General features: G+C 40.6%; 1 protein-coding gene across 3 annotated transcripts in view; it reads left to right on the plus strand.

The window, feature by feature from the left end:
* The first annotated feature begins 657 nt into the window (after positions 1–657).
* ABCC4 (ATP binding cassette subfamily C member 4) overlaps positions 658–24,762 on the plus strand; it is a 136,275-nt gene continuing 112,170 nt past the window's right edge. For all 3 annotated transcript variants that reach the window (XM_053936292.1, XM_053936293.1, XM_053936294.1), the window contains exons 1-6: positions 658–731; positions 14,025–14,135; positions 16,259–16,379; positions 17,029–17,253; positions 21,166–21,255; positions 21,606–21,769. In XM_053936292.1, coding sequence (XP_053792267.1) covers positions 658–731; positions 14,025–14,135; positions 16,259–16,379; positions 17,029–17,253; positions 21,166–21,255; positions 21,606–21,769 — 785 coding nt within the window. The remainder of the gene's footprint in view (positions 732–14,024; positions 14,136–16,258; positions 16,380–17,028; positions 17,254–21,165; positions 21,256–21,605; positions 21,770–24,762) is intronic.

The following is a 24,762-nucleotide window of genomic DNA, read 5'->3' on the forward strand; positions in this document are numbered from 1 at the left end:
GAGACGAGTTTGGTGATCACTTGCTAAACCTTTGAGAACTGTCAATTTCAGTGATGCACCACGTCCTGAAATTAATTAGCTCTTTTATTATGTATCGCCAACCCCTCCTAAACATTGTTCTTTTGGTTTGGTTTTCGATTTCTAATACAAGAACATGCAACATCTGGGAAGAAGCGCTGATAAGCAAGCGTTTTTGATGGCTTTTGGTCCCGCTAAGTCTGACTTGCCCCTGACTCGCGACGGATTTTTCTGTCCGAAGAAGCCGGGCGGCCACCTCGCTTGGCGTTGCGGGCACCGAGGAGATGCTTTCCATCAGCAAGGGGCACACACAAGCGCGAAACCGGGGGGAGCGGAGCAGAGCCTCCCGGCCGAAGGCACGGCCCGCACTGAGCCGGCCGCAGCGGACCGGCTCCCGGCACTGCCCGGCACCTCCTCAGGCTCCGCGGAGAAGCCGGGCCGGCAGGAGGCGTCTTGCGGCGGCCGGCAGGAGGAGGAGGAGGAAGAGGAGGAGGAGGAGGGCCGAGGCGGGGGTGCCGGCTCTCCCGGAAACAGCGCCGGCCGGCGGCAGAGCGGCGGCGGCTGCTAGCGGGGGGAAGTCGCTCGTGGTCCTGCGCCCTCGCCGCACGCCCGGCGGGTCGGGGCGGCGTGGCGGACGGCATGGAGCCGGTGCCCCGCGAGGAGAAGCCTAACCCGCTGCAGGATGCCAACCTCTGCTCCCGGCTCTTTTTCTGGTGAGCGCCCGGGCGAGGGCAGGGGGAAGGGCAGCGCCGGCGAGGAAGGCGCCGGGCATAGCGCCGCTGGCTTCACCTCGCCCGGCCGCTCAGGAGTGCCGAGCCCCGGCTAAGGGTGCCCGTCTCGCACTTGAGCGCGGCTCCTGGAGCGTCCGGGCGCCCCGGCGGCAGGCGGGAGGGAGCGAGCGGGGAAGGGAGGCGGCGGCCGGCGCTGCCCCGCTGCGCCGTCGGCTGCCGGCAGCGATTGTGCAGGCGGGGCTCGGGCGCGACCTGCCGCCCGCCCCCGCGGGCCCGGCTGTCAGCGCTGCCGGCCGGGGCAGCCCCGGCTCGGAGGTGGGCTGAGGTCTCCTGAGGTGAGCCCGGCAGCCCGCGATAATCCCCGGCTGCGGGCTGGGGACGGCGCAGCCGGCGGCCTGCCTGTCTCGGGCACGGCAGCTCTCAGCCTGGCAAGCGGCGCCGAGCGCGGCCCCGTCTCCCCCTCCGAGCACATGTTTGGTTCCCTCGGTAGCTGCGGGGAGGACGGGAGCGCCTTCTGCTTCCTGGCCCGGGTAGCCCTGCCCGGAATTGGGCAGGGCTGCTCCCAGGCACTGTTGTGCTTCCCCGTTTGAATAACGGGTCGCGGGCAGGGATTGCTCATCCCGGCGAGGCGTGCTGGGCTCACATGCGGCGTGAGGCTTTGCCCTCCGGCAGTGAGGTGGTTTCTGACCCGCATGGCTACGTGGGAACTCCCCGGCGTAAGGGGTGGCTGGGCAGCATCCTGGCTGCTCTCACCCACACATCTGCTGCCTACGCTCCGAAGGGGCTTGGGTCTCACAGAGCGAAGGCTGGCGGTGTTGTTACAAACTTTACGGGTCCACAGGGCTACCAGTTCAGAGTTAGTGCTTGGTCTCTTCTTAGTGGGGACCTCGGCATGGGTATATATCTGTACTCAAAGAGGTGAGGAATTGCAGCTCAGCATTTTAGTTGCTTTGAACTATAATAGGAAAACATGTGCAAAGTAAAACGGGAGAGCACCAAGCTTGTTTGTCCTAGCAAATCCCATTTGGAAGGGCACTTCCAGAGAAAGCTCTTATCCTGCTTCACCTGCTGCAGCCTGAACCAGGGTGCACATGTTGTGTGGTGGAGGAGGGGGAAGGAAGGGGAGGGCATGGCAGGTGAAGCTCTTTTTTTGGAAGCCTCTGAAACACAAATAAAAAACTCTTTGATTCTATAAGCAACTCTGAGCAGGTGCAGAATTCCCCTTTGGAAGGTACGGGGATTTTAAAAACTGTGACAGATTTTAACTAAACATGTTTATCACTCAGAGTACTATTTGCAAAAACAAAGAAAATAAATAAGTAATAATAAAAAAGGCAGCTTGTATGCTTGTGCAGAACTCCTTGTATTCAGCATTTTGACTTTTACTTCAATACCAGGGATGTCTGTGTTGGAAACAGCTTTGTTGTGAAATCCAAGCAGAATGGGATGAACCTAAGTTGGCCATGTAGCATTCCATGACTGCTTCTGGTCTGTTCCCTTTCCCTTGCTGGAATCTTGTGGTGTTACTGGTAGTTCTGCCAAAACCAATCCAGCTAGATGTGAAAAAGAAGCATGCAGTGCTTGTAGCCAGCTTTCTGACAGCTTGTATCAGTCTTTTTTTTGGCCTTCCGTATCACCCTGCATGTATTGCAGAGAAGTGTTCAGCAGCTATAGTGAAATACCTTAAATTTCCCTAGCTTTAGGCAAGCACATGAAAGGCTCCTTTTACCCCATATGTGTTTTTAGGTTCTTACTTTGCAAAGGGAAAAATAGGTGGAAGACTGTGCTTGGGGAATGACAGGTCTGCTCAGAGTCCAGAGATCAACTGGGACTTGAGACTTCACAGTCAGATGCTGGTGTACAACCATAAAGCTTCTGCTTTGGAAAAGGGTTTAGTGGAGCATGTAAAGCTTTAGAATTTGCCCAATGTCCTGCTTCTCAGGCATTTTTAGCAGTGTAATTCAAAGCAGTGAAAATAGCCTTCTTGTCTCTTACCTGTGGTGCGTGTGATCGCAACTAACATTGGTATATTAGTCAACAAGCATTAGTGTGTTCTGGGTGTAAATTTCAGCTGAAATTATACCTTCATTGTTCTCCACTCTTCAGCCTGGAGAAGACAAGGCTCGAAATTGAGCCCTGTGGTAAAACTGAATAAGGAGGGGCTGTCAATTTTCTGCAAAATAACCCTGTTAATACACCCTCTCATTTAGCTATAAAGCTAACTTTAAGGGTTACTTAGAATTACTCTCCCTTTCTATGACGAGTGTAGCATCTCCCAGCTGTGTGAGTACTGCTTCATTTTAGCTCTTGTCTCACACAGGACATTCTGATATGTTTTTTTCTGGAGAACTGGGAAAACAGTGCCTGAGGAAGGCCATCCTGTGAGTGGTAGCAGCCACCACCCTGTGGTTGTGTGCCTGCTCTGCTCTCCATATTCCAGGTGTTGGCTGCTTGTTGTCAATGCGGGTAAAAATACGGCATTGCAAGCAGCTTAGCAAAGGTCCTTCTTATTTTTATTTTGTTTGTATTTTCCTCCAGAAGTGCAGTTTTGCCATTGTGAGGAACCACCCTCCCATTTGTTGCCAGTGGTACAAAATAAAAGCTTACATTATTGCCTGGTGCAAACAGTATCAAACTCATGGGAGGAAAAAAGTCATGTTTTCATTGAGTTATAAATCTCAGGTAATGAGTGTGTAGGCTGAAGAGACATTCTTCTTCCATTGTTTGAAGCTTGTCTTCTTGATTTTGGGTTGTGACTTTAGCAAGTATGAGCTTGATGAACATTAAACACTCCAGCAGTACATTCATGGGAAAGAGGAGCATCTGGATTGTGTGTTAATATTGTTACTTTTATAATGCATCTCTTGTGTAACGTTACAAGAATGAAAACTATTTATGAAAGAAGTGTGAAGGCAGGGCAGTTGCAAAATATTGTTGTTTTTTGTGTCTTTCACTGAATTAGCTATATTAACAGAGGTTTATCAAAGCCTAAATTGGCCTTCTGAATGTTTCAGATATTATTGTAACTCCTGACTCTCAAGAATCACAATTTCCATGCCCACCAAACTTTTTAAAGCGCTGGCTGGTATTTCAGTTATAGTTTGGACTGCTTGTATTCCTGATTTACTTCATCTATGTTGTTAGGTTGTTGGTTTTTTTATTGCTGGCTCAGTTTGCTGGTGAGAATGGTGACTCTGAAGGATGGGTAGGAGGGTTTGCTTTCTTTTTGAAGTTTGTCCAAGGAAGAGAGAATTCAGCTGTGTTTTTCATGTTTAAACAGCTATTCAGTTGTAGAAAGTTTAGGAATTGAAAAAGCCTTACAGGCCCCCATGCAGTTGAGAATAGCACTTTTTGCATCTTTTTTTTTCTGATGTAGGTGGTGAGATTATTAAATTTATAACTTAAGAGAGTAAGACTTTCTCATTTCTGGCTATTAGCCCATCTTTGAGCTTGCATGTTCATTAAGTAGGAAGCATATCTGTGTTTGCTCAGAGCACTTGTTCACTTGAGTTACTAAAGATATTTCTTCTATATAGCAGTTACTGAATTTTTATGCATTCTGCTGTTTGGACATCAAATCCACTTTAGTGGAAAGTTGCCAAACATAGGGTATGATAAAATTTTTGAAAGACTTAATAACTTTAACGCTGTTAACAATATGAGAAGGAGGGCAAGCTGGAACACCCTGGAAAGAGTATCCAGCATTTTTTGTGCAGAGAAGTAAAAGAAGTTAAGATGCTTCTAGATTTCATACAAATAAAAATTTGTAACTTCATTTTAATAATAACAGTAATTACATATCTGTCACAGACTCACCATGACTGTGACAAGTCTTTGGGTTTTTTGGAACACTGAACATTGTCATCATCCTCAGGCTAGATGCCTTTTCACATCGTGACTTGACATGAGGCAATTGCCATTACAATAACAGCATTAAAACGTGATCTGAAAACTTGCAGCAAGGCATCTACAGAGTTGTTACTCCAAGGAATAAGTCAGTGATTGGTTTATCATTACCTTTTAGTGTCTGGCAGCATTGTTTTTACTTACTACATGTGTGCTTTGAGGAGAATGACACAACCACTAAGTCTTCTTCATGGATCTGATGTGAAGTGCAGTGGGAGAGAAGAGTAAAAAACAATATTCATTTTTGGGTTTAAGTGTGAATTGGATGGGGTAAGAATAGATATGTAAGTCCCAGGATTTTGAGTGAGGACTGTACAATATGTAGCTTCTTGCCTGACCAAATGTAGTCATGTCACAGATTTCTCTTGTAGCAGTGTCAATAGCTACACACCTTATTTAACTTCCTCCCCCTCTCTCACTCTGTGGCTTAGAATCAGAAAGGCCACTGACTGATTTCACCAGATTTCTCAAGCAGCCTAAGTATTGTATGCTTATCTATCTTCAAGTGTTTCTTGCCTTGCATTGAAAGAAGTTATGCAAAGAATTCATCATTGTTCTTGGATATTTCAACTGGACTCCAGCAGTGCCACCAATAAAATTGGTTTGTGTTCTTTACTATGTCAGTGAATAGATTTGACTGTGAGGATTTTACATTTACTTAACGTGAAAATATCAGGCTTTGTGACTTGCCTGGGATCTTGCTTGATATTTAGTGAATTCCCATGGTTAATGCCTGAAATTGCATAGTAATGCCACTTTAGAAAGACCTCTGAGGTAGCTAAGTTCATTTATTGACTTACTGGTGCAGGACAGTTGTGGTATGATAAGAAACTGAAGAAATATGTAAGCATTTTCAGTATAGATAAACAGAAAACACATTTTTGAGATGGAAATCACACTTGCTTCTCTTTTTCTCCTGGATGAAAAAAGACTGAGGATCACACATACAACTTTTTTGGAAAGATAATGCCTTGTTTGTTCATTTATCAGATATTTAATGTCTTGCTGTCAAATTTGAATAATTTGTTCTCTTGAGCTACTGCATTAATTTTTGCATGTTTATTTGCAAGATGTCTGTATTATGCAAAAGAAAATACTTGAAAATTATTGTTTATGAGCTAGTAAAGTTAAAATATGTGGATAAAGAGTGCCAAATAGATTATATGGATTACAGCAAGTGTCTATGAACTGTTGAAGTGTTAGCATTTGCTATCTACTGTAAATATCTGTGCTTAGATATGCAGTAAGATGAACTGTTAAGAGTATAATGAAACACAGACTATTTGCCTTTGGAATGCTTATGTAAAGCCTGCCGTATCATTTATGAGAGAAAATGTCTTCTAATTCCTGCAAAACTTGAAAATTAAGATTATATCATGATGTTGGTTTTGTCTTCTTTTCCAAAAATAATTTTTCTATCCCGCTTCTAGAAAACTAGGCTGTATGTAGAGTGGAGGAGGGAGATAACCCAATTAGATTTTGGGAGTGGAATGTTGAAAAGATCAGTCATCTATTTTATGTTATTTGTTTTGTATCCCTGGCACCATACCACTTGTAATAACAGTGGGAACTCATGGGGCATTTTAATTCTCCCTATTTCCATTGCTTGTCAGAAAGGATGTTAATACAGAAATTCCCACCATTAGGTCCTTCTTTAATGAGTAATTACTGAAGTTTATTTTTATAAGTCACAATCTTCAGACCTTTACATTAAATCTTTGGTACTTTGGTATTTTTCTTGGCCTGTGGTTGCTGGGTTTGAAATTGATATTTTAATGACATTTTAATTTTAATTGATATTTTAATTTTATTTTAATGAAATTGATATTTTAATGAAAAGTCTTTGAAATGGCACAGGTACAGGTGATGCTACTCCTCTCTTCCCTGCTTCTAGGCCTGCAGAAAATGTTAGTTTGTAGTATGCTCCCCCCTTCTTCTTGCCATGTCTGTGTTTCTTCTTGCTGTCTGAAATACCAGGAAGTGTGCTAGATTAATAAGGTAATTCTGTACCTGGCTGATGAACAACATGAAAACAGCCTGCAATAAATGTAGTCAGATACCAGCTGTGTTACTGTCAGCACCAGAAAGTGGGTGTTCAGCAGCTTAGCTGCTCACACTGTGCTGTGGAAAAGGCAGCAGCTTGGAAGATGAGATGGAGCTGGGTATCAAAGGTTAATACAATTGGTATTGAAACTGGAAGCCTGAAGGTCGTTTTTGAGTTAATATGGCTTTGAAGTAATTTCATTGTATTCCTATTTCTTCCTTCTGTAAGCAATGAGAAAAGCTGCTCTTTAAGCCACATTAAACTGGGGAGTGAAGTTGCAACCAAAACACAGTTGAAAAGCATCTGAAGAAATACCAGTCTTACTCTGTTTCCTTTACTACTTGTGGACGACTGCCTTCCTAAGGGGAAGTGGGAGAAGGCAACTCTACTAATGAGAGTAGATGAACATATGGAATGGAGAGGTTAAAAAAAAAATATCACATGATGACTAAAAACTGTTGCTAGGATATTTATGAATTCTTGCCAAATAACTCTGGAGACTCTCAGCATGTGTGTCCTTCTTTCTGTACATCCAGAAAGCCAGCAGTGATCCTCTGGACTGAGAGCAAGCACATAGCAGTGCTGAATTGCACTGCTGGTGTAGAGTGTCACAAAGGTGGGTAATGAACAGTACAGTGAGGCAGGCAGACTCCTGGGGTGAATCCAGGAGAATAAGCAACGTGCATTATTATCCAAATGGCCTGTGAGGAAACACCATTTATTTTATCAAAAAAGCCATCTCCAAAGTAGGTGATTAAAGAGAAAAAAATGTGTTACTTTGCAGCTTAGTTGTTGAAGTAGTGCTTCCAAGCTGCTCAAGAGAGACAAAATCCTAGTGTTACGGAGGAATTTGAGTAAACAAAGACTCTCCTGTGCAACTGTTGAAAAATAACTTGCCATTGAGTGTAAACAGGTGATGCTTGTAATGTAATGCACAAATAAGCTTAAGAGGAATGGGGAAAATGCAGTTTGTAAAACACCTCTAAGAAATTAGCTAATGAGAGTATACTGGATACAGCTTTGACTGGGTGCTGTAAAATTATCCAGAAATTAAACTTCTGCTTATTATTACAAATAAAGAAAGTATTTTCCTAATCAGGCAAGCAGTTTGTGTTGTCTGATTTTTCTGACTTGTCCTGTGATAAAGCAGGAGCTCTTGTGAAACTGGTGAGAAAGAAATTTTGCACTTGTGCAGAGGAAGGTACTGTAATATGCAAGTGACTGTGGGGTGATTGTTGTGGGGCTAGTCAAGGCAATTGAGACTTGTAGGAGCACCCAGGGCCCTTACAGACACATCCTTTGATCTTAGGACATTTTTTATTTGTGTCAGCTTTGTAATGTAATTGCAAATGCTTCTTGGCTGATTTTTTTGGACAGATTTTACCATGAAGTTCATGAAGAACTTGTAATGTATGCTTAGATTTCTAGGAAGCTCTGCAAGCCTGCTCTGCAGGCTGAGAATAGTACTTTTTTGAGTATATGCAAGCAGGACACGATAAAAACCCAGAGGTACAGGAGGTCCCATCCCTGGGTTAATGAACCATTTGAGCTGGACGCTGCTATTAATTTCATATACCTATCTGTAATGTATTTCTTCCTTGGCTGATAGGAAATTATTTTGGCATGATAGGAAATCTAATAAGTTTTCTTGTTTAGGACATTTTATTTCATGTATGAAGCAGAATAGCATGACTAGTCTTAATGATGCTGCCTTTTGGATAGCAGGGCCTGTTTCTCTTCCATGCTGTCTTTGAACAAGGGGATGACTTCTCTTGGGAGGGTAAGCAAACACTGTCTTAGCTTTTTCTGCAATCTTAGAGGCTTGCCAATATCTTGGTGGAGTAGTTCTCTTAACAATTGGTAAAAATTGGACTTTTCCTGAGCAACCAAGTAAATTGTGGCTGGTTGACTGTGTTGTAATCTTAAAGGGCGTGTAATGTCGGGACCCAGGAGTAGGGAAATGCAGGAAGTGAATGTTTATATTGTGGTCTTTGTGTATCTGCTGGTTCAGAAATGAATCACTTTCTTTTTTTATCAGTGCCCAAGATACTGCTGCGGAGGTGAAAAGCCTTTTGGGGTCAGAACAGTGATTTACTGTTTCGCAGTTGGGTTTGCATCAGATTATAGAGTGATTTTTTAATTTATTTTTTTAATCTTTATTCCAAGTGACATCAGTATTCTGGCAGTACCAGGGACTTATTTTGGGCATGTTTCCAGACTGATGTCTTTGATCAGCTAATCGTTTTGATAGAATAGAGGCATTCCCAGCAGAACACAAGGTACTCTGGATTCTTACAGAAACTCACATTTTTATGCATAGGTCATGCTAGGAAGAATTTGGGCTAAGCTCTTTGAAGGGCATCATGTGAACCCTGTGTTCTGAAAGAGCAACTAAAATGAGGCAATGTGTAAAAAAAAAAAAAAATTCAAAATTCCTAGCACACAGGAAGGTACCTGGCAAAAGTAAAGACGGTTACTAGCGAGTCCTCTTTTTATTTAAGTTGAACAGCTTCTTCAGAAAGAAATACAGAAAGGCAGTGTGAGTCTTACCTCTACAGCCTGTTGTTCCTCTCTTCCAGTAAAATAGATTGGTATTGAGCCCATCATTGGGGTGAGAGGAGGGGTTTGCATGACTGTCTATATATTTCCTCAATTTCTTTAATTTAGGTTATTATTTTAGCTTTTTTATTAAAGAATAATGCAATTTGCACAGGTTCTGTTTTCATAACAAATGCTAACTTTTTGCGAGCTGTTTTTAATACTCTTTGAAGGGATCTGTGTTAGCTGATCTCTGTTCTGACAAAAGACATACCACTCTAATGAGTAGTCTTCCTTTATGGCTATGTTGGGGTTTCAGGGATGTTCTTTATGTAGGCCTTTGCTTTATTTGTCAGCCTCCTCCAGCAGTCCTCTGACAGCACTCTAATTTAACTGAGCCTTCAGGCAAGGGAAGGACTTGGTTGGTTTGTGTCTTACAAATGTGTGACTTGAGTTTGGTCTCCGTTCTGCTGTGAGTGCAGACAATCCCACAGGGCTTAATCTGCATGTGGCATTCAGGTGGAAACTTTAATGACTGAATAGGAGCATGTGCTAAGTCTTCTGTCTGGAAGTAGACCTTCCAGCTTAAAGTTCAGTATGCATCAGTGAAATGGTGATGCTCAAACTCTTCTTGCTGTACTTAGAGTTCCTAGAAGAAATCATTCTTGAGATAAAAACCCTTCAAGGACTAAGCAACATTTGAAAATAAAAATGCTTAACCTTCTTCTACAGGTATTTAACTATACTCTGTTAATACAACATACTGTTAAAACCTTTTTTACTCTTGAAATCTCCAGAGCAGTAGCTCTTGAAGATGGGTATTTTGGGGGACACTAGTCAGAAAGGTCAATAATGGGTGATTTTTACAATTTTTTGAGTTTTTTATACAATTTTTTTCCCTAACCTTACGGAAATGTGGGCTCGTGCTGAGTTTTTGCCATGTTGTCCATTATAATAAATGAGTCACAAAATGAATTACTTCAGTTTTCTACTTGCTCTGGATTGGTTTTCCTTGCTTTCTTTCATGTTAACATAGGTTGTAGTGCAATATATTACTCTTTTCAGTGTTATGGTTTTAACTGATGAAAAAAAGGGAGAAGCCCTGAAGTTGCACTAGGTCTCATTGGAACTAATAGTCTGACAGCCCTGACACTTCTGGCAGTTTTTACCCTGCACTGTCATCTCTCTGCTCCTTAAATCTTTTTCAAATTCACTCACACTGTAGGTACAGTGTGGAGATGGGGCAACAAGGGATTTTCTGCAAACTGTAAGAACTCCTCAGTGGAGATGGGCATATCATCAGTAAGTTGTTTTGGGAGTTTAAGGACAAAAGGATAAACTGGATGGTTCTTACAGACCTGTACACTTGAGAGTGTTTCTTTGCAGTGGACTGCACATCTGTGGTCAGCACGTGCTTCTCTTGGCTGTAGTGTGGGATCAAATGCTGTCAGGATTGAGCAGTTGCCTTCAGCGGAAGGCATTATTTTTCCTGTTGCCTGCCTGTGGTTTTTTGAACAGTATAAGTAGAGGAATGGTGCTTTAGTGAGTAAAATTAAAAGCATTGGTTTTATTTTTTAAGACTGTATATTTAAGTCTGTTTCTAAAGTGTCTTTTGTTTTCCTCTGTGTACCCTGCTGCATGCAGAAAGTGCTATATTCAGCACTGCTGAGGCCACAGCTGGGGCCCTGAATCCAGTTCTGGGGTCCCCAGTACAAGAGAGACATGGACATACTGGAAAGAGCACAGTGAAGGGTCACAAGAATGATTAAGGGTTTGAAGCATCTCTTCTGGGAGGAAAGGCTGAGAGAGCTGGAACTGTTCATCCTGGAGAGGAGAGGATCCAAGGGATATCATCAATGTTGATAAATACCTGAGGGGAGGGTGCAAGGGGGGCAGAGCCAGGCTCTTCTCAGTGGTGTCCAGGAGTAGGATCAGAGGCAGTGGGGCCACAAACTGAATAGTAAGAGGTTCCCTTTGAACATCAGGAAATACTACTTTGCTGTGAGGGTGATTGAGCACTGTTGTAGGCTGCTTGAAGAGGTTATGAAGGCCTTGTGGAGATCTTCAAAAGCTGTTGGGACATTGTCCTGGACAACCAGCTCTAGGTGGCCCTGCTTGAGCTGCAGGGTTTGAACCAGCTGATCTCCAGATGTCTCTTCTGACACAACCCCAGCCTTTCTGTGATTTTGTAATAAATACCCTATTTATGTTCCTTGTTAAATGTCAGAACCAGTTTTCTTTTCACCACCTTGGCAGCAGTAGCCAGTGAAATCTCACAACCATTTCCGTAGATGGGAGAAGGATTTAGCCTTTGTATTTTCCTGAAAGGGCTGCCTCATCTGATTCTCATGCTAGGAGAAAGATAACTTTAGCCTCTGTCTGAAAGGAGACCTGTGACTTGTTTATGGGTACATCCTGGGTTAATACTGATGTTTCAAGAGAAGGAACACTGGGTATCAGCCTCAGGAGTCAGTTGAAGTGTGCAGATATTTCCCTGCTTGTCCTGGAGCAAACAGAGGCTATTTCATCCAGCAGGCAGAAATTATTTAATGGCTTTGAGGTTATTTGCCTCATACCTGCTTTTCACCTGTGGTCAGCTGCAAGAACTGAGGTCAAAGACATGTTTCACTGGAGCAGATTCCTTGTGTCAAACCAGGCAGGAGTTTTGCTGCTGGTTGGAGCAGTTGGTATTTAAGACCTTTTATTAGGACCTTTTGTGGGAAAGATGTGGTAGTGATTTGGGCCCTGATGCTATTTAACCATAAAGTCCATGCAACAGACTTGTCTGAGAAGTACTTTCTATTTCTAATTGTACCTGTAACATTCATTTAGGAGTTAACAGCTCACATAAACAAATCTTCAGTACTCACTCCAAGAGTTTAAGAAGGGCTGTTAGGCATCAAAGGTGCTGCTCTAAGGATAGAGACTTAATTTTTTGAATGAGTCACGAAAACACTGTGCTAACATGCTAAGTAGTGCAGGAACAACACTATATAATCCCATTTGTTACTTGCAGTTGTGCCATGGAGCGTGGGAAAAGAGGTTTCTACAACAGTGCTATCTTTGAAGAAACTCTGAGCCTCCTATCTAAGGTTCTGCCTGCCTATCCACCCTCTCTAAAACTAGCCAACAGCCTTCTTGTAAGCCAGTGTATACCAAGTTTAATTAGAACATGCCCGAGCAAGAAATGTAGAGCAAGTTGATGAGTATTCATAACCACTGTTGTGGTTGTGAATAAATAAATACCCTCACTGTGAACCACCCCAGTTTTGAAATCTCACATGTAGGTCTTCCAGAAAATAACACGCTTCACCTAGCACACCACACGTTCTTTTAAGAACTGTGTTGGTGAAGTTGGGGAGTAAATAAATATCAGAAACTGAGCAGCAGTTAAGAACTTTCACAGGCAATTGAGATCAAACAGACAGCTTGCCTTGAATGCAAGAGTATTTTTTCTGTCACTATTGGACATTAAATGAGTACTCAGAAGCTTGGTAAGTTCAAAAGAGAAAAAGACCAAGTTTTATTCAGACATCTGGTATTTATAGAATTCCAAAGGTGATTGTGGATTGGAGGATGGAATTACCTCCTCTCCAGCCACACTGGTCCAAAGATCATTCTCTCCACCCACAGAGAAATATGTAAACTATTCTATTTATACATGAAATTGTGTGGGAACTCTGACTCTCAAATATGTAAACATTATCAGAAGGCTAAAGAAGTTTTATGAGAACTTGAAAACTTTCAAAAGAACTATAGAAGAAAACTTAACACTTTTAAAAATCAGGGCAACAGTTTTTTCCAAAACAGATCCATCCCTGACTTCTTGATTTTGATGGTGTTAACCAGTTGAAAAAGTACTTATAGGAAAAGCCTTAGAGCCAAAATCCATGCCTCCTGGAAACAAATTATCACAAATTTAGTAGAGAGACAAACTAAATGGAAAACTGCAAGTACCCTAACTCCATTGTTCCCACTAAGCCATGCCTGTTTTGCACATGTCATTCCCTTTTTCTCCATCTCATGGACAACTTGGTCACTTTTGTGCCTTATGCAATACAACCTTCGCTTTGTGGGGCCCGACTGAAACTGTTTGGACTTCCCTGGTGTTTCAGGCTTTGAGAAGGATCCAGGTGCATAAAAATCTAGTCTTGCTGTTCGCTGTCAGTTGACCTATTTGATCTAACAAAATACAGTGTTTCTCAAAAAATCTACAGTACTGCTATTATAATTTATCTTCAAAGTGTTCTCGTAAAATACTGAGCTTTTAAGAATCTTTCCACTAAGGAAATTGAGCTGTTAGGCATTATTTTCCTTTTTTGAACCTACACACTGTGTCAGTGTGCTTCTGTTTATATTTCCAAATATGATTAAGGTACAGTAATAATCTATTGTTTTCCCATTTTTACATTTCAGTGATTGTCTTTAAATTACTGACCTTTAATACTTTTTTTCCCTTAATATTTAAAGGAATGCTGTTTTTCCTTGAGTGTAAGGAAACACTGTAAGAAAGCAATTTCCATAGGGCCAAGAAGGGTTATGCTGGCTGTCTGAATGCCTGGGAGTAAGTTGCTGTGGGCATAAAGAGATTTAGGAAGTGGGAAATGCTTTCCCATTTGCAAGATAGGAGTTGACTTAATTCTTAGATAAAAATACAGCGAAACGCATGGATGTTAAATGATTCAGGAAGAGGAGAAAAGAAGGGTGTAAAAGAATGAAATTATTATGCAAATAAATTACTCTTTTTGGTCTGCTAATCAGTTTGCTAATAATTTGTATTTAACTAGGTGGTTGAATCCCCTATTTATTACTGGCCATAAACGGAGGCTTGAAGAAGATGATATGTATAAAGTGATGCCAGAAGATTCCTCAGAGAAGCTTGGAGAGGAATTGCAGTGGTAAGGAGAAAAATTGTAGAATACTTTGGCTTGGAAGGCACAATTGCTCTCTTTTATTGTATTAATGCTGGAGAAGGTAAAAATCTTATTTCTATTCTAAAATTAAAAGATGTTATTGTAAAGTTAAGTAAGGTTAAAAACTGAAGAATTTAGAGCAGTAAGAACTAAGAGAACTTGTTTACCATAGATACTTTTTAGACTTTTTCAAGTTATACATAATGGAACTGCATTAGAGTAATTCCATTATGTCATTTATAATTAATTTGACACTTTGCAAAATGCTTGCAAAAAACAACTTTTCATTAACTGTAATGGTAGTTATCCTTAATAAATGTGTGAATCTTCTGGCCTGTGGTAAAACAGCTGTGGAAACTTCAAATTGCTCTGTATAAAAGTGGAGAAGAAAGTTTTGTATTTTATTTCTTTTTGTTTGTTTGTTTAGATTGCAAATTGAATTAAGTGACCTTTTAAATATATGTGTGTATATAAATATATGTATGTTGAAAATCTACCAATCATTGGTAAATTGGGCAAGATGCCTTGGACAGCTAAAAGCATGTATCTAGGAAGTGTTTTTATTTGGTTTTAAGTACTTTTTCATGGACTGTGTACCGGTTTGTAGTGTTATTGACTCAGGGAGATCTATATTTTAGTAGGAAAATATCTTCAAATAATTATTATTTATATCAATTGTCATGAGTCTTCCAACAGAGAGGATTTTTGTCTTCAAATAATCTTCTGCTAAATATAGTTAGAGGAAAAGATGCTTCTTAGTGAAAGGTGGCCTCTGTATTAAGAAAGTGTGGCCTTCCTGTTTCTTGCCGTTACACTGAAAGCAGAGCAGATGAACTTTCCTGATAGTTTGCTTGGGATAAGAGACTCCTCAAGAAGTAAAAAGAATCCAGAAACGAAAGGTTATGACCAGATCTGACATCATCCTGCTCTGGATAAGTTAACTGAGGAAAGAGAGTAGGTGATAAGCCTGTAGGAGTTGCTGCTTTTAATGTCTTTGTAGCTGGAGAGCTTTGCCAAATTCCATGGTTGTGTCTTCAAACAGTTTAGGGACTTGGCTGTAGGGAAGATGGATTTTTTCCAATGATTTTTTATAGTAAAAGCACACACTTGCATGAGTCAGGAAATGATAGAAGAAAAAAAAAAAAAAAGAGTGTTTTTTAATTCTTCAGTGTACTTGACCAAGAAGCAAAGAATATAATTCATAAATAGCTGCCTGCAGAAGTAGTCTTTTCTCTTGAGCCAAGAAACCCCACAGAACCTACATAGTTTCTGTTTTCAAAGCATGTAGACAATAACACTGTAATTCTTGTAACAAAAAGAGGGTAAAAAAAAAAAAAGGTTCTTATCTGTATGCTTTGAACTTTTTTGCTTTGTTGCAAAATAATTGGCTTTCATGCCTTAGACTCATTTTATCCCTCAAACTGTCAAGGTCAGAGGTCTGGCAGAAAACACTTAGCCTTCAGAAGAAAGGGGGAGGTTCCTCTCTGAAAGCAGCGTGTTTTAAGAAGTCTGCTTAAGTTGTGATACTTTCTTGCTAAAATCATGCTTGTTATTACTGTCTTTGGTTTTTATGTGAACAGATTGTGTCCTACATGTGGTGATGGAAAGGTCTTTGCCACTCTGTTGCCGAATCCTCGCCTTCAGAGAGATGTGCGGAGTGTTGGGTGATGAAATCCTCAGCAAAGCTTGTGGTAGAAAATAGGGCCAGACATGAGAAAGGGTTGGACATCACAACCTCTCTGGGGAAGCACAGGGCATATGGATAGACAGAGACACTGTGCTGCCTCAGTTTAGTCCATGGTCAGGAGATCATATGATAGGAGGCTCTTAATTAAGGTGAGTGGTGACTGTCTGATCAGAGGGGAGAAGAAATAAAGGAAGAGTTCCTCATCAGCAAATGTGTCAAGGGTGATAATACCCAACAGTGGTGAATTGTCTGTGATTTACCAAGAGCAAATAGGTCTAGACATTATTAACTCGTTTCATTTGATTCAATTTTATGAGGTGATCAGGGCAATCTGGCTGTTAGTCTGAAAGTGTTTTATTCTAGGAAATTGCCTTGTGATTTTACTTCTGTCCCCCAACATATTTGCACTTTTTTTTGCCAGGTACTGGGATAAAGAGGTGCAAAAAGCAAAAAAGAGAGGAAAAACACCACATTTAACAAAAGCCATTATTCTGTGTTACTGGAAATCCTATTTAGTTTTTGGAATTTTCACAATGATTGAGGTAAGTGGTGTAAAATGTCACAGGACCTACTTCTTGGCTAACAGCAATGTGCAACTTGTCCACTTAGACTGCATGACATGTACTGGTGACTTCATCCTGGACTGCTCAGAGAACCTGGTAATGTTCTCAGAAAGGTAAAACAGAGCTATAGGCCTGCAGAGACTGAAAAACTGAGTCATAACTGTGGGATTATGGAAGTGGAACAGAGAACTCATTTCAGTGCATTATTTTTGAGACATTGCAAACCACTGACTTGATTTGTAAGGCTTATTTGTATTTTATATATCTAAGTGGGATGCCCAATAGAAAGAGGGTTTTTTTCTCTCTGTAAGTGGCTCTAAAGGATGCATGGCATTTAAAAAAATGGAAGTATAATACATTCTCGTTGAATTTTTATAACATCAAAGCATTTTTTTTTGGTAATTGAGAGAGTTCTCCCTGAAGTTCCAGCTAAATTTTAATGTCGAACATGTTTCTTTTGGATAATGTGTTGATAAAAATTGGCTTGACATTTTAGAGCACAATAAAGACAAAATAATAAGGGATATGGCTTGTGGCAGTACTTGGCTCTTGTTTGCCTGTTTATAGACTTGGTTAGCACGGTGTGATATGAAATTACTAATACATTTCCCCCTTCTTTCTTTTCCAGGAAACCCTCAAAATAATTCAACCAATTTTTTTGGGGAAAATTATTAATTATTTTGAAAACTATGATGCCTCAGATGAGGTAGCTTTGAATTTTGCGTATTGCTATGCAGGTGCTCTGTCTGTGTGCACACTTATTCTGGCTATCATGCACCACTTATACTTCTATCATGTGCAGCGGGCTGGCATGAAGCTGAGGGTGGCTATGTGTCACATGATTTATCGGAAGGTAAGCAAACCTGTTCACAGCTGTATTTTGTATTTGACAGCTGTTCTGTTGGGGGAGTTTAAAAATGCAGTTGTTTGTTATGCTCATGATTGCAATTCCATTGAAGTTACTCATTAGACACCTAGTGCATGCTGAACGTGTCAGGCCTTAGATGTGTGCATGTGGCTTTGCTGTCTCTTTGGTGCTGGGGTGTCTGAATGACAGCTTCAGGCCTGCTTAGTGAAGGTGGTGACTTAAATTGCCCTAAAGTCTTGGAAGAGCTGCTTTTTTTGCTTCTTGCTGCTGTTGGAGAGAAGCCCCACCATTGCTCTTGGAAGTGTTGTGTGCTGAATCTGTAAGAGGTGTCGGCATAGAGCAGGAGAGGGACAGAGCTTCCAGGGAATGCTGGCAGCTACTCAGCCTTGCAGTTTGATCCCAGGGGAGGACATGGATGTCACCATCTGCTGCAACACTCTCAGTCTCCTGGGAATTGCTTCACTGTCCAGGTTTCCCTCCACCCCCGTTGTGGTTAATGGTGGGATTTATTTATTTATATTTTATCCCATCCATGATGTAGAACTAGTAGTTTGTCTCCTTTGTAGATCAGAGGCTGCTCCCCTCCCTTTGGGCACCCATCAGGTTCCCTTGGGGGAGTGGCAGCAGTTCTGTGGAACTGCTACTTTGCCCTCCAGGCAGGCAGGGATGCTTGGCATCTTCACCTTTATCCCTCCTGGGCGGAAGAGAGAGAGGAGCAGGCAGAGGAGACACAGTTCAGAATCAAGTGGAATCCTAAAGGCAGGGAGTTAGTTTTTTATTACCACTTACTGGTTTTATTGTGGGAATACTGCAATAAAAACAGTGAAATGTGAGAAGAGATGTGTGTTCAGTGAGCCATGGTTTCTTTGCTGTCTCTGTGTCCTGATCAAGAAATAGCTGTCCTGAGCTACAGATGGAGTTGAGGCTGCTGTCAGAGGGAAAGTGGAGCAGGAGAAGTTGAGTTTTACCTACAGGAAGGAGCTGAGCAACATCCAGGGCAAAATGCTGTTTCCCAGTTGAAAATGTCTGCTTCACTCTTCTGAAGCCATTGGCAATACCCAAACCCTGAGCCTGCTTCCAAGCAGGAGATCTCTGCTGAGAATGCTGGAAGGGAAAATGCCCCATCTTTTTATCTTCAGTGCTGTTGGAATAGTGACCTGCAATTTCAGACCTCAGCAAAGAAGTTTAATTGAAGAATCAGGACTGCACAGTTTCTTTGGAATGTAAAGAAATCCACATTATTTTAACCATTAAACATAGGTACCATCAACTTAAGACAAACACTTTTACTACTGGTGTAGGTCATATGAAGTTTTTGCACAAAGCAGTAAAGTGAGGAGAGTAAAAATGCCGGCATGTTAAGTGGTGATTACTTTTCATACACACCTTTATTCTCTTCCTCTTTTGATACTTTGAAAAGGATCCTCCGGGAGTTTGGCTCTAGCATGGCACAATGCTTTCTTGTACATAAACATCTCTCTAAGGTATTAATTTACCAGACTGATTATCAAAATGGAATTAATGGAAAATGTATATAGTGATGGTGTTTGTTGCTGAGTTGATACTGGCTTAGAAGCTTGGAAAAGAAATATTTGTAATATGCACCCTTATTTCTAGAGATGGGATTAAATTGAAAATTAATCAGCCCTCATTTTTACTTCTGAGAGTGAGGGTTGAGGTAATGGCGGAACATTGCCAAACCTTTCTAATAATTTGTCTTCACTACGTGCTGCTTATAAGTAGGTCATATTTTCTCTTTAACCTCATACAGGCTTTTGAAAAAAACTTGGGTCTTTATTTACCAGCACTGTAGCAGAATTTGTTAATTTCTGTAGAAAATAAAATATTTGATTTGTAAGGATAAATAGATTGGATAAGAGAGCATTCTTAATACAGAACTCGTATGGGGCTATGTATCAGATGTAAAAAGAGGAAGGTGCCAAAACAGGACTTTTCAGTAAAAAATTGGTTATGAAAGTAAAATTGCTATTTTGCAATCAATACAGATCCATTCAGCCAGGAAAATGTGAGGCTTATTTCACTTTAAAAAAGAAAGAAAAAATCAAAACCAAGAGGGAATCAAGGAAATGCTAAAACTGCATTGCCACTGATGATGGGAATGGCTGCCTCCTCCCTGATGGGAATGGCTGCCTCCTCCCTGAGAACACAAATCAGTCACAGATGAGCACCCTCCTTTTGGCTCAGATGCTTGTGTGGTTCCTCCTGAGACTGTCTTGGTCAGAATGAACTGGACTCAAATAGAATCATATTAAAACTGGTTTTGCTGCTTACGTAGAAGTAGCTAGGAAGAAAAGTCAGAAAGGTGATTGTGTGGCAGGTCCAAGACAGGCCATAGGCTACTAGCAAGACACTAGCGCGGTCTTCTATGGTTCAGGTGAACCTCAGATAGCAAATATGTTGTGTAAGAGGTGCTGTAAACACATCCTGATGGGACACTTCCCCAAACATGCATCATGTGAACTCCTATTACTATGATCTTTGAATTTCGAACATATTTTCTCAGAGCTTACCAACCTTAATGTGTGGTGTGGAGCAAACAGGATAGCAGCAGGCAGCTACCTGAGGGATTTCAGGTGGATGAGAGACAGGTAGCTTAAGACAGGAAATGAAGCAATAATTTTCTCAAATAACTAAATCTGATCTTTCATATACCCAGTATCCTAGATTTATTTTTTGGAATGTCAGAGGAATTTCATACTGGAGTTTTAAAAGTTTCTGCTGGTTTCAACAAAGTTAAGGTTGGGATTCACTCTGTCAATAACAATAACAATATCCTTCTAACACAAAAGTGAGGTGCATAAAATGTAAGGGACCTTGATTGAAATTATGCTTTGAATAGTACTTTGATGGCTGATGTTCTTCTACTTGTTTCAAAATGCTGCAACAGTATTTTTGAAACAATCAGTGCTTTTCAGGTTTGATTATTGGTCTAAAAGGAACCCTAATAATGTTTGGAGAGGGAGAAGTAGATGTGCGCTGCCTAAAAATGTGAAGCGTTTTTGAGGAATGAACTATTTCTGTACAGAGAAACGTGTATCGTGCTTTGTATATTTTTTTGAACTTGTGCTGCAAACCTGTGTTTTCTCTCTAGCAGGTGTAGGAGGAAGCAGGGTGTGTTATCAGTATTTATGAGCAATTTTGGTTTGGACCTTTGCAGTAAGGTTCAGACTGCATATTTCCATATGTGATTTTTAGGCAGGGGGGGATATTTTATAATCACATTCTATTTTCTACTGACTAACTTTTTTATTAACATATAAAAATACTTGATATTTACTCTTGTTGTTTTTCATAGCATGTGCTAAACTTCATTTTACATAATTCAGAAAAGTTATGATTTTTCAAGAGTTAGTGATTTGTAAACGGACACTCTGATTTGCAAAGATAGTCTGAAATTAATAACTTGAGGGATTTTTGCCTTCTGCCCGATAACACGTTCAAAACAGAATTCTTTCAATTGGCCAAACACTGTTCTGACTTTAGTCTGGCCTTTAGGTGGAGTTTTCTGTTCCTGTTTTGTGCAGACGCTCATAGTGAGGGGAAGAACAATGCACATGGAAAGTTACAGCTCTTTTGCTTAGTGACTTGCTATGTTGCTATTTTCCTATTTTTAATCACTTCAGACATGAAGATAGGGCATTTTTATTCTCACAGTCCTTCCCTTGGCCTTTTTTTTTTTTTTAATACTTTTTTCTTTGGGGCTTTGTTTAGGATATTTAGTCTAATCCTCATTTTATCTAAGGTTCCAATGCTCTCAGGGAAAAGCTGAGATGTGCCTTCAGCTTTAGCCCTGGTATTGTATTCATGTATCTTGTGTGTATAGGTGTACTGTGCTCTATAAGCTGTGATAATTTGAGACTGTTCTGACTTTTTTAGGCACTTCGTCTCAGTAATGTAGCTATGGCGAAAACTACCACTGGTCAAATAGTAAACCTGCTGTCAAACGATGTGAACAAATTTGATCAAGTAAGGAGTATTTTACAGATCTTTCCAAGGGGCTGAAGAAATTGTGGGGTTAGAGTTAAGAAAGTTTTGTTTAAAACTGGTGATTAAATGTTTCTAATAAACATTTCTTCTAGTTGTTTCTTAAACATGGAATGTTTTGTGTTGGAAGGGACCTTAAAGACCTTCTTGTTCCAGCTCCCCTCCAGGGGCACCTTCCACTAGCAGGTTGCTCACAGCCCCATCCAACCTGGCCTTGCCATGGGCAGAAGTACTTCCTAAATGTTACTAGGGGTTTAATTTGTTAGCTAAGAGCTAATTTAGAGTTAGCTAAGAGCTAAAAGTTAATTTTTGATTCTTAACTATTTGTTTAGGTAACAATTTTCTTGCACTTCTTGTGGGCTGGACCACTTCAAGCTGTAGCAGTAACAGTACTTCTCTGGATGGAAATAGGCCCATCATGTCTTGCAGGAATGGCAGTTCTGATTATTCTTCTTCCTGTGCAAACGTGCATTGGGAGGCTTTTTTCTTCCCTCAGGTAAGGCTGCATGTTTTGGGTTGTTGCTGTTTCCTGTGCTGGGTTTTCAAATGTGGATACTGGGTGGGGACAGAGTATCAGCTTGTGTCTGGTGACATTTTTTGCAGTGTCACTTACCTTTGCTAATATTTTTTAGAGCTGCTAATGTGAGATGTCTGAATTCCAGATTATGGACTTGAACTAGTCTGTCTTCCAAACAGACCAGTATCTGCTGAAAGTATCTGCTACTTACTAGCTATCCAGTGCATTAAAAGAGTTTGACTATTTCTGTAGCTACCTTGCTCTAGATCGTGGCATAGAATTGAGCTTTGCCTTCCTGCAATAATTCTTGGGGAATGGTTACTCCAAAGAGGATGTAGTCAGTGTGTGACCTACTGGAGTGACACAAGATTTGCAGCAGAAAGCTCTGGAAGGTTCTTGTTCAAAGATGTTGCTCTCTTTCCTCCGTGACTAAGACACAGAGAGAAAAAAAGGGAAGGAACTGAGAGAGAAGGGAAGAAAAATTTATCGTGGTGGTTTTGATGCCGGCTATGAGGTTTCCAGCTGCAGGATTCTAGGCTGTGGAAATAAGAGTTTGTCCATTATCAGACAAATTTAATTTGTTTTTCTGTAACTTTATCCTAAAAAACCCCAGCAAGACTTGCCTCTGTTGGGATTGTTGAGGCAAGTTCTTGCATCCAAGTTTTCTGTTTCCTGTGTAATAAGCCATGCTTGACTTACATTATGACTTTATAAAAGGCTTTTACACCTAATTAGAAATATTTTTGTGTTCCTTTACTCTGTACACATATGCTTAGGAGTGTTAGGCATCTTTCTTTGCTTCTTTTTGTTGAATGGGTTCCTTTTAGCTCTTTGAATAAGTAAAATTTCTTTAAGTGAGGTACTATTTTTTTTTTTTCAAGTTGTATTTCAAGACAAGTTTTCTAAACGTGCTGAGCCTGGCATTGCCATTGCATGGCCAGGTATGAAGAGAGAGATGAGAATTACAAAATGAAAATGACTTGTAGACCTTTCATTTGCAACCAGTGTGGTAGTCTTCAGTCATTACATTCATATGCTGTTTCTCAAATAATGTTCGAGGGCTATTTCTCAAATAATGATCCATTCAGAGTTCTCTGTCAAATTCTAAGGGCTTTTCTTTTTATGATAAAGCCTGTTTGTAGAACACTTACCATATGTTCTTAAATGTGTATTTTCACTGCATGTGCAATATGCATGCAGAAGTATCAAGCTACTTCATTGCTGTTTTTCATTAGTTGTAAGTTTTTGAGGTTTGAGTCAATAATTAAAATACCTAGTGCTTAGCTAGTGCTTTATCCATGGTGGCAGGCTTTAATATCCCCGTGTTACAGATGGGAAGCTGAGGCACAAAGAGATTAATGGACTTTTCCAGGGTCAGACAATAAGGTGACAAAAATCTCTTTCTTGAAGGTATGTATTTTGAAAATCAATCAGTGGCAATGTAACAGTGTTTGGGGTTTTTTACCCATTCAGTAACAGCCACTTGTTTGGATGCAGTGCAAGGGAAAGAATTTGTTAACCAGAAAAGCTTCTGCTTGTCTCCATGTGCACAGTTCTTCTTTGTGTACAGAAATGTGCAATGAACAGAAGGAGTTCATGGTAAAACTGGAATAGATTTTAACTCTGTAATGATGATTGTGTTCACATGGCATTTGCTGGGAATCTGCATGGATTTAAGGAAGGCAGCCTATGAAGAAGTAATTTAAGGATTAAAGCTTTTGCTAAAATCCAGGCATGCTCGGTGTGGCAGTTAATTTGTGCTATTATTCAGTGTTGTTCTTGTGACTCAGTTGTGTAAACACGCGTGCACAGCAGTTCATGGTGCAGCCACTGGCCTCGGTGCTCTGGGAGTTTGCAGATACGGCTTTGGTAGCCTGTGGAATGGTATCCACTATACTCTACAGCATTGCTTTTACTTGCATAAATACGAAAAGTTTTGCAAAATGCACATGACCTAAAACATAATTTGAGAAGCAGTTCAGTTATTGGACTGAAGACCATTCTATATGTATTTTTTTCACAGGAGCTGTGTGCTTTCACTGCTTAGTCATGCAACTGTAGTATTGTTATTTAATGTCTTTTTTCTTGAAGATAAAAACTGTGTCTAACTGCTGTCTTAGGCATAATTAAAACCGACCAGATATGCCTTGTGAAAGCAAAAAGGAATTTTGTAGCTTGCTTAATTTAGAATGGTTTTTAACATCATAGAGGGGTCTTCTCAGATGAAAATTTTCAGGTCCTTTATTACTGCACTTTCTTATTGACATGCTATGTGAGCATGTATTGGACTGATCTGTTTGTACTCTGAACTTAATATTTTTGAAACCAGGGACGTGTCTTTCTCTGCAGTAATTTACTATCAATGCACTGGATGTCTGTGTACTTGAAGCCATTACTCAACATCACTGAGCTTGTGGCTTCTGATATGTATGTACAAAATATGCTTATTGCAAAGTAGGGGAGTGTAACTTGAAAAAAATTTTAAAAAGACCACTCCCCTAATCTCCTGAGCATTTTAAAGCCATTTGAAATGGGATGGTTACTATGATGACATGTCAGCAGGAAAACTGAAAAATTGGTTTGTGAGAACTACAGCCTTTTTTGAGTCACACCATTTTAAAAAAAGAAACCTCTGTTAACTTTGTTATTTATTCCATCATCTTCAACTTTCTATTATGTGGAGACCAAGCCTGGAAGTTAGTTGACTTTCAGGATTGTAGTTGAGAGTTGTTTGCTGCTGCAGAGCCATGAGCAACACATGCTAATTTTGCCTTTTCCAGTGGTGGTGTATCTATGAGGAAGAAATGATAAGCTATTACGTTATTTAAGGAATTGTTTTTCTGTTACTGTTTCTTTTTGGAAAAAAGGAAAAGAGGGAGTAGCAAAGATAATCTCATTCCGTGTCGATGTGGTTGGTTTAGGCTAAGTGATTTTCCTCAGTGTTATTAAGAATCTGTGATTGCACTAGGGCT

This window comes from Vidua chalybeata, chromosome 2 (genome assembly GCF_026979565.1).
Source record: "Vidua chalybeata isolate OUT-0048 chromosome 2, bVidCha1 merged haplotype, whole genome shotgun sequence".
Classification (NCBI taxonomy): Eukaryota; Metazoa; Chordata; class Aves; order Passeriformes; family Viduidae; genus Vidua; species Vidua chalybeata.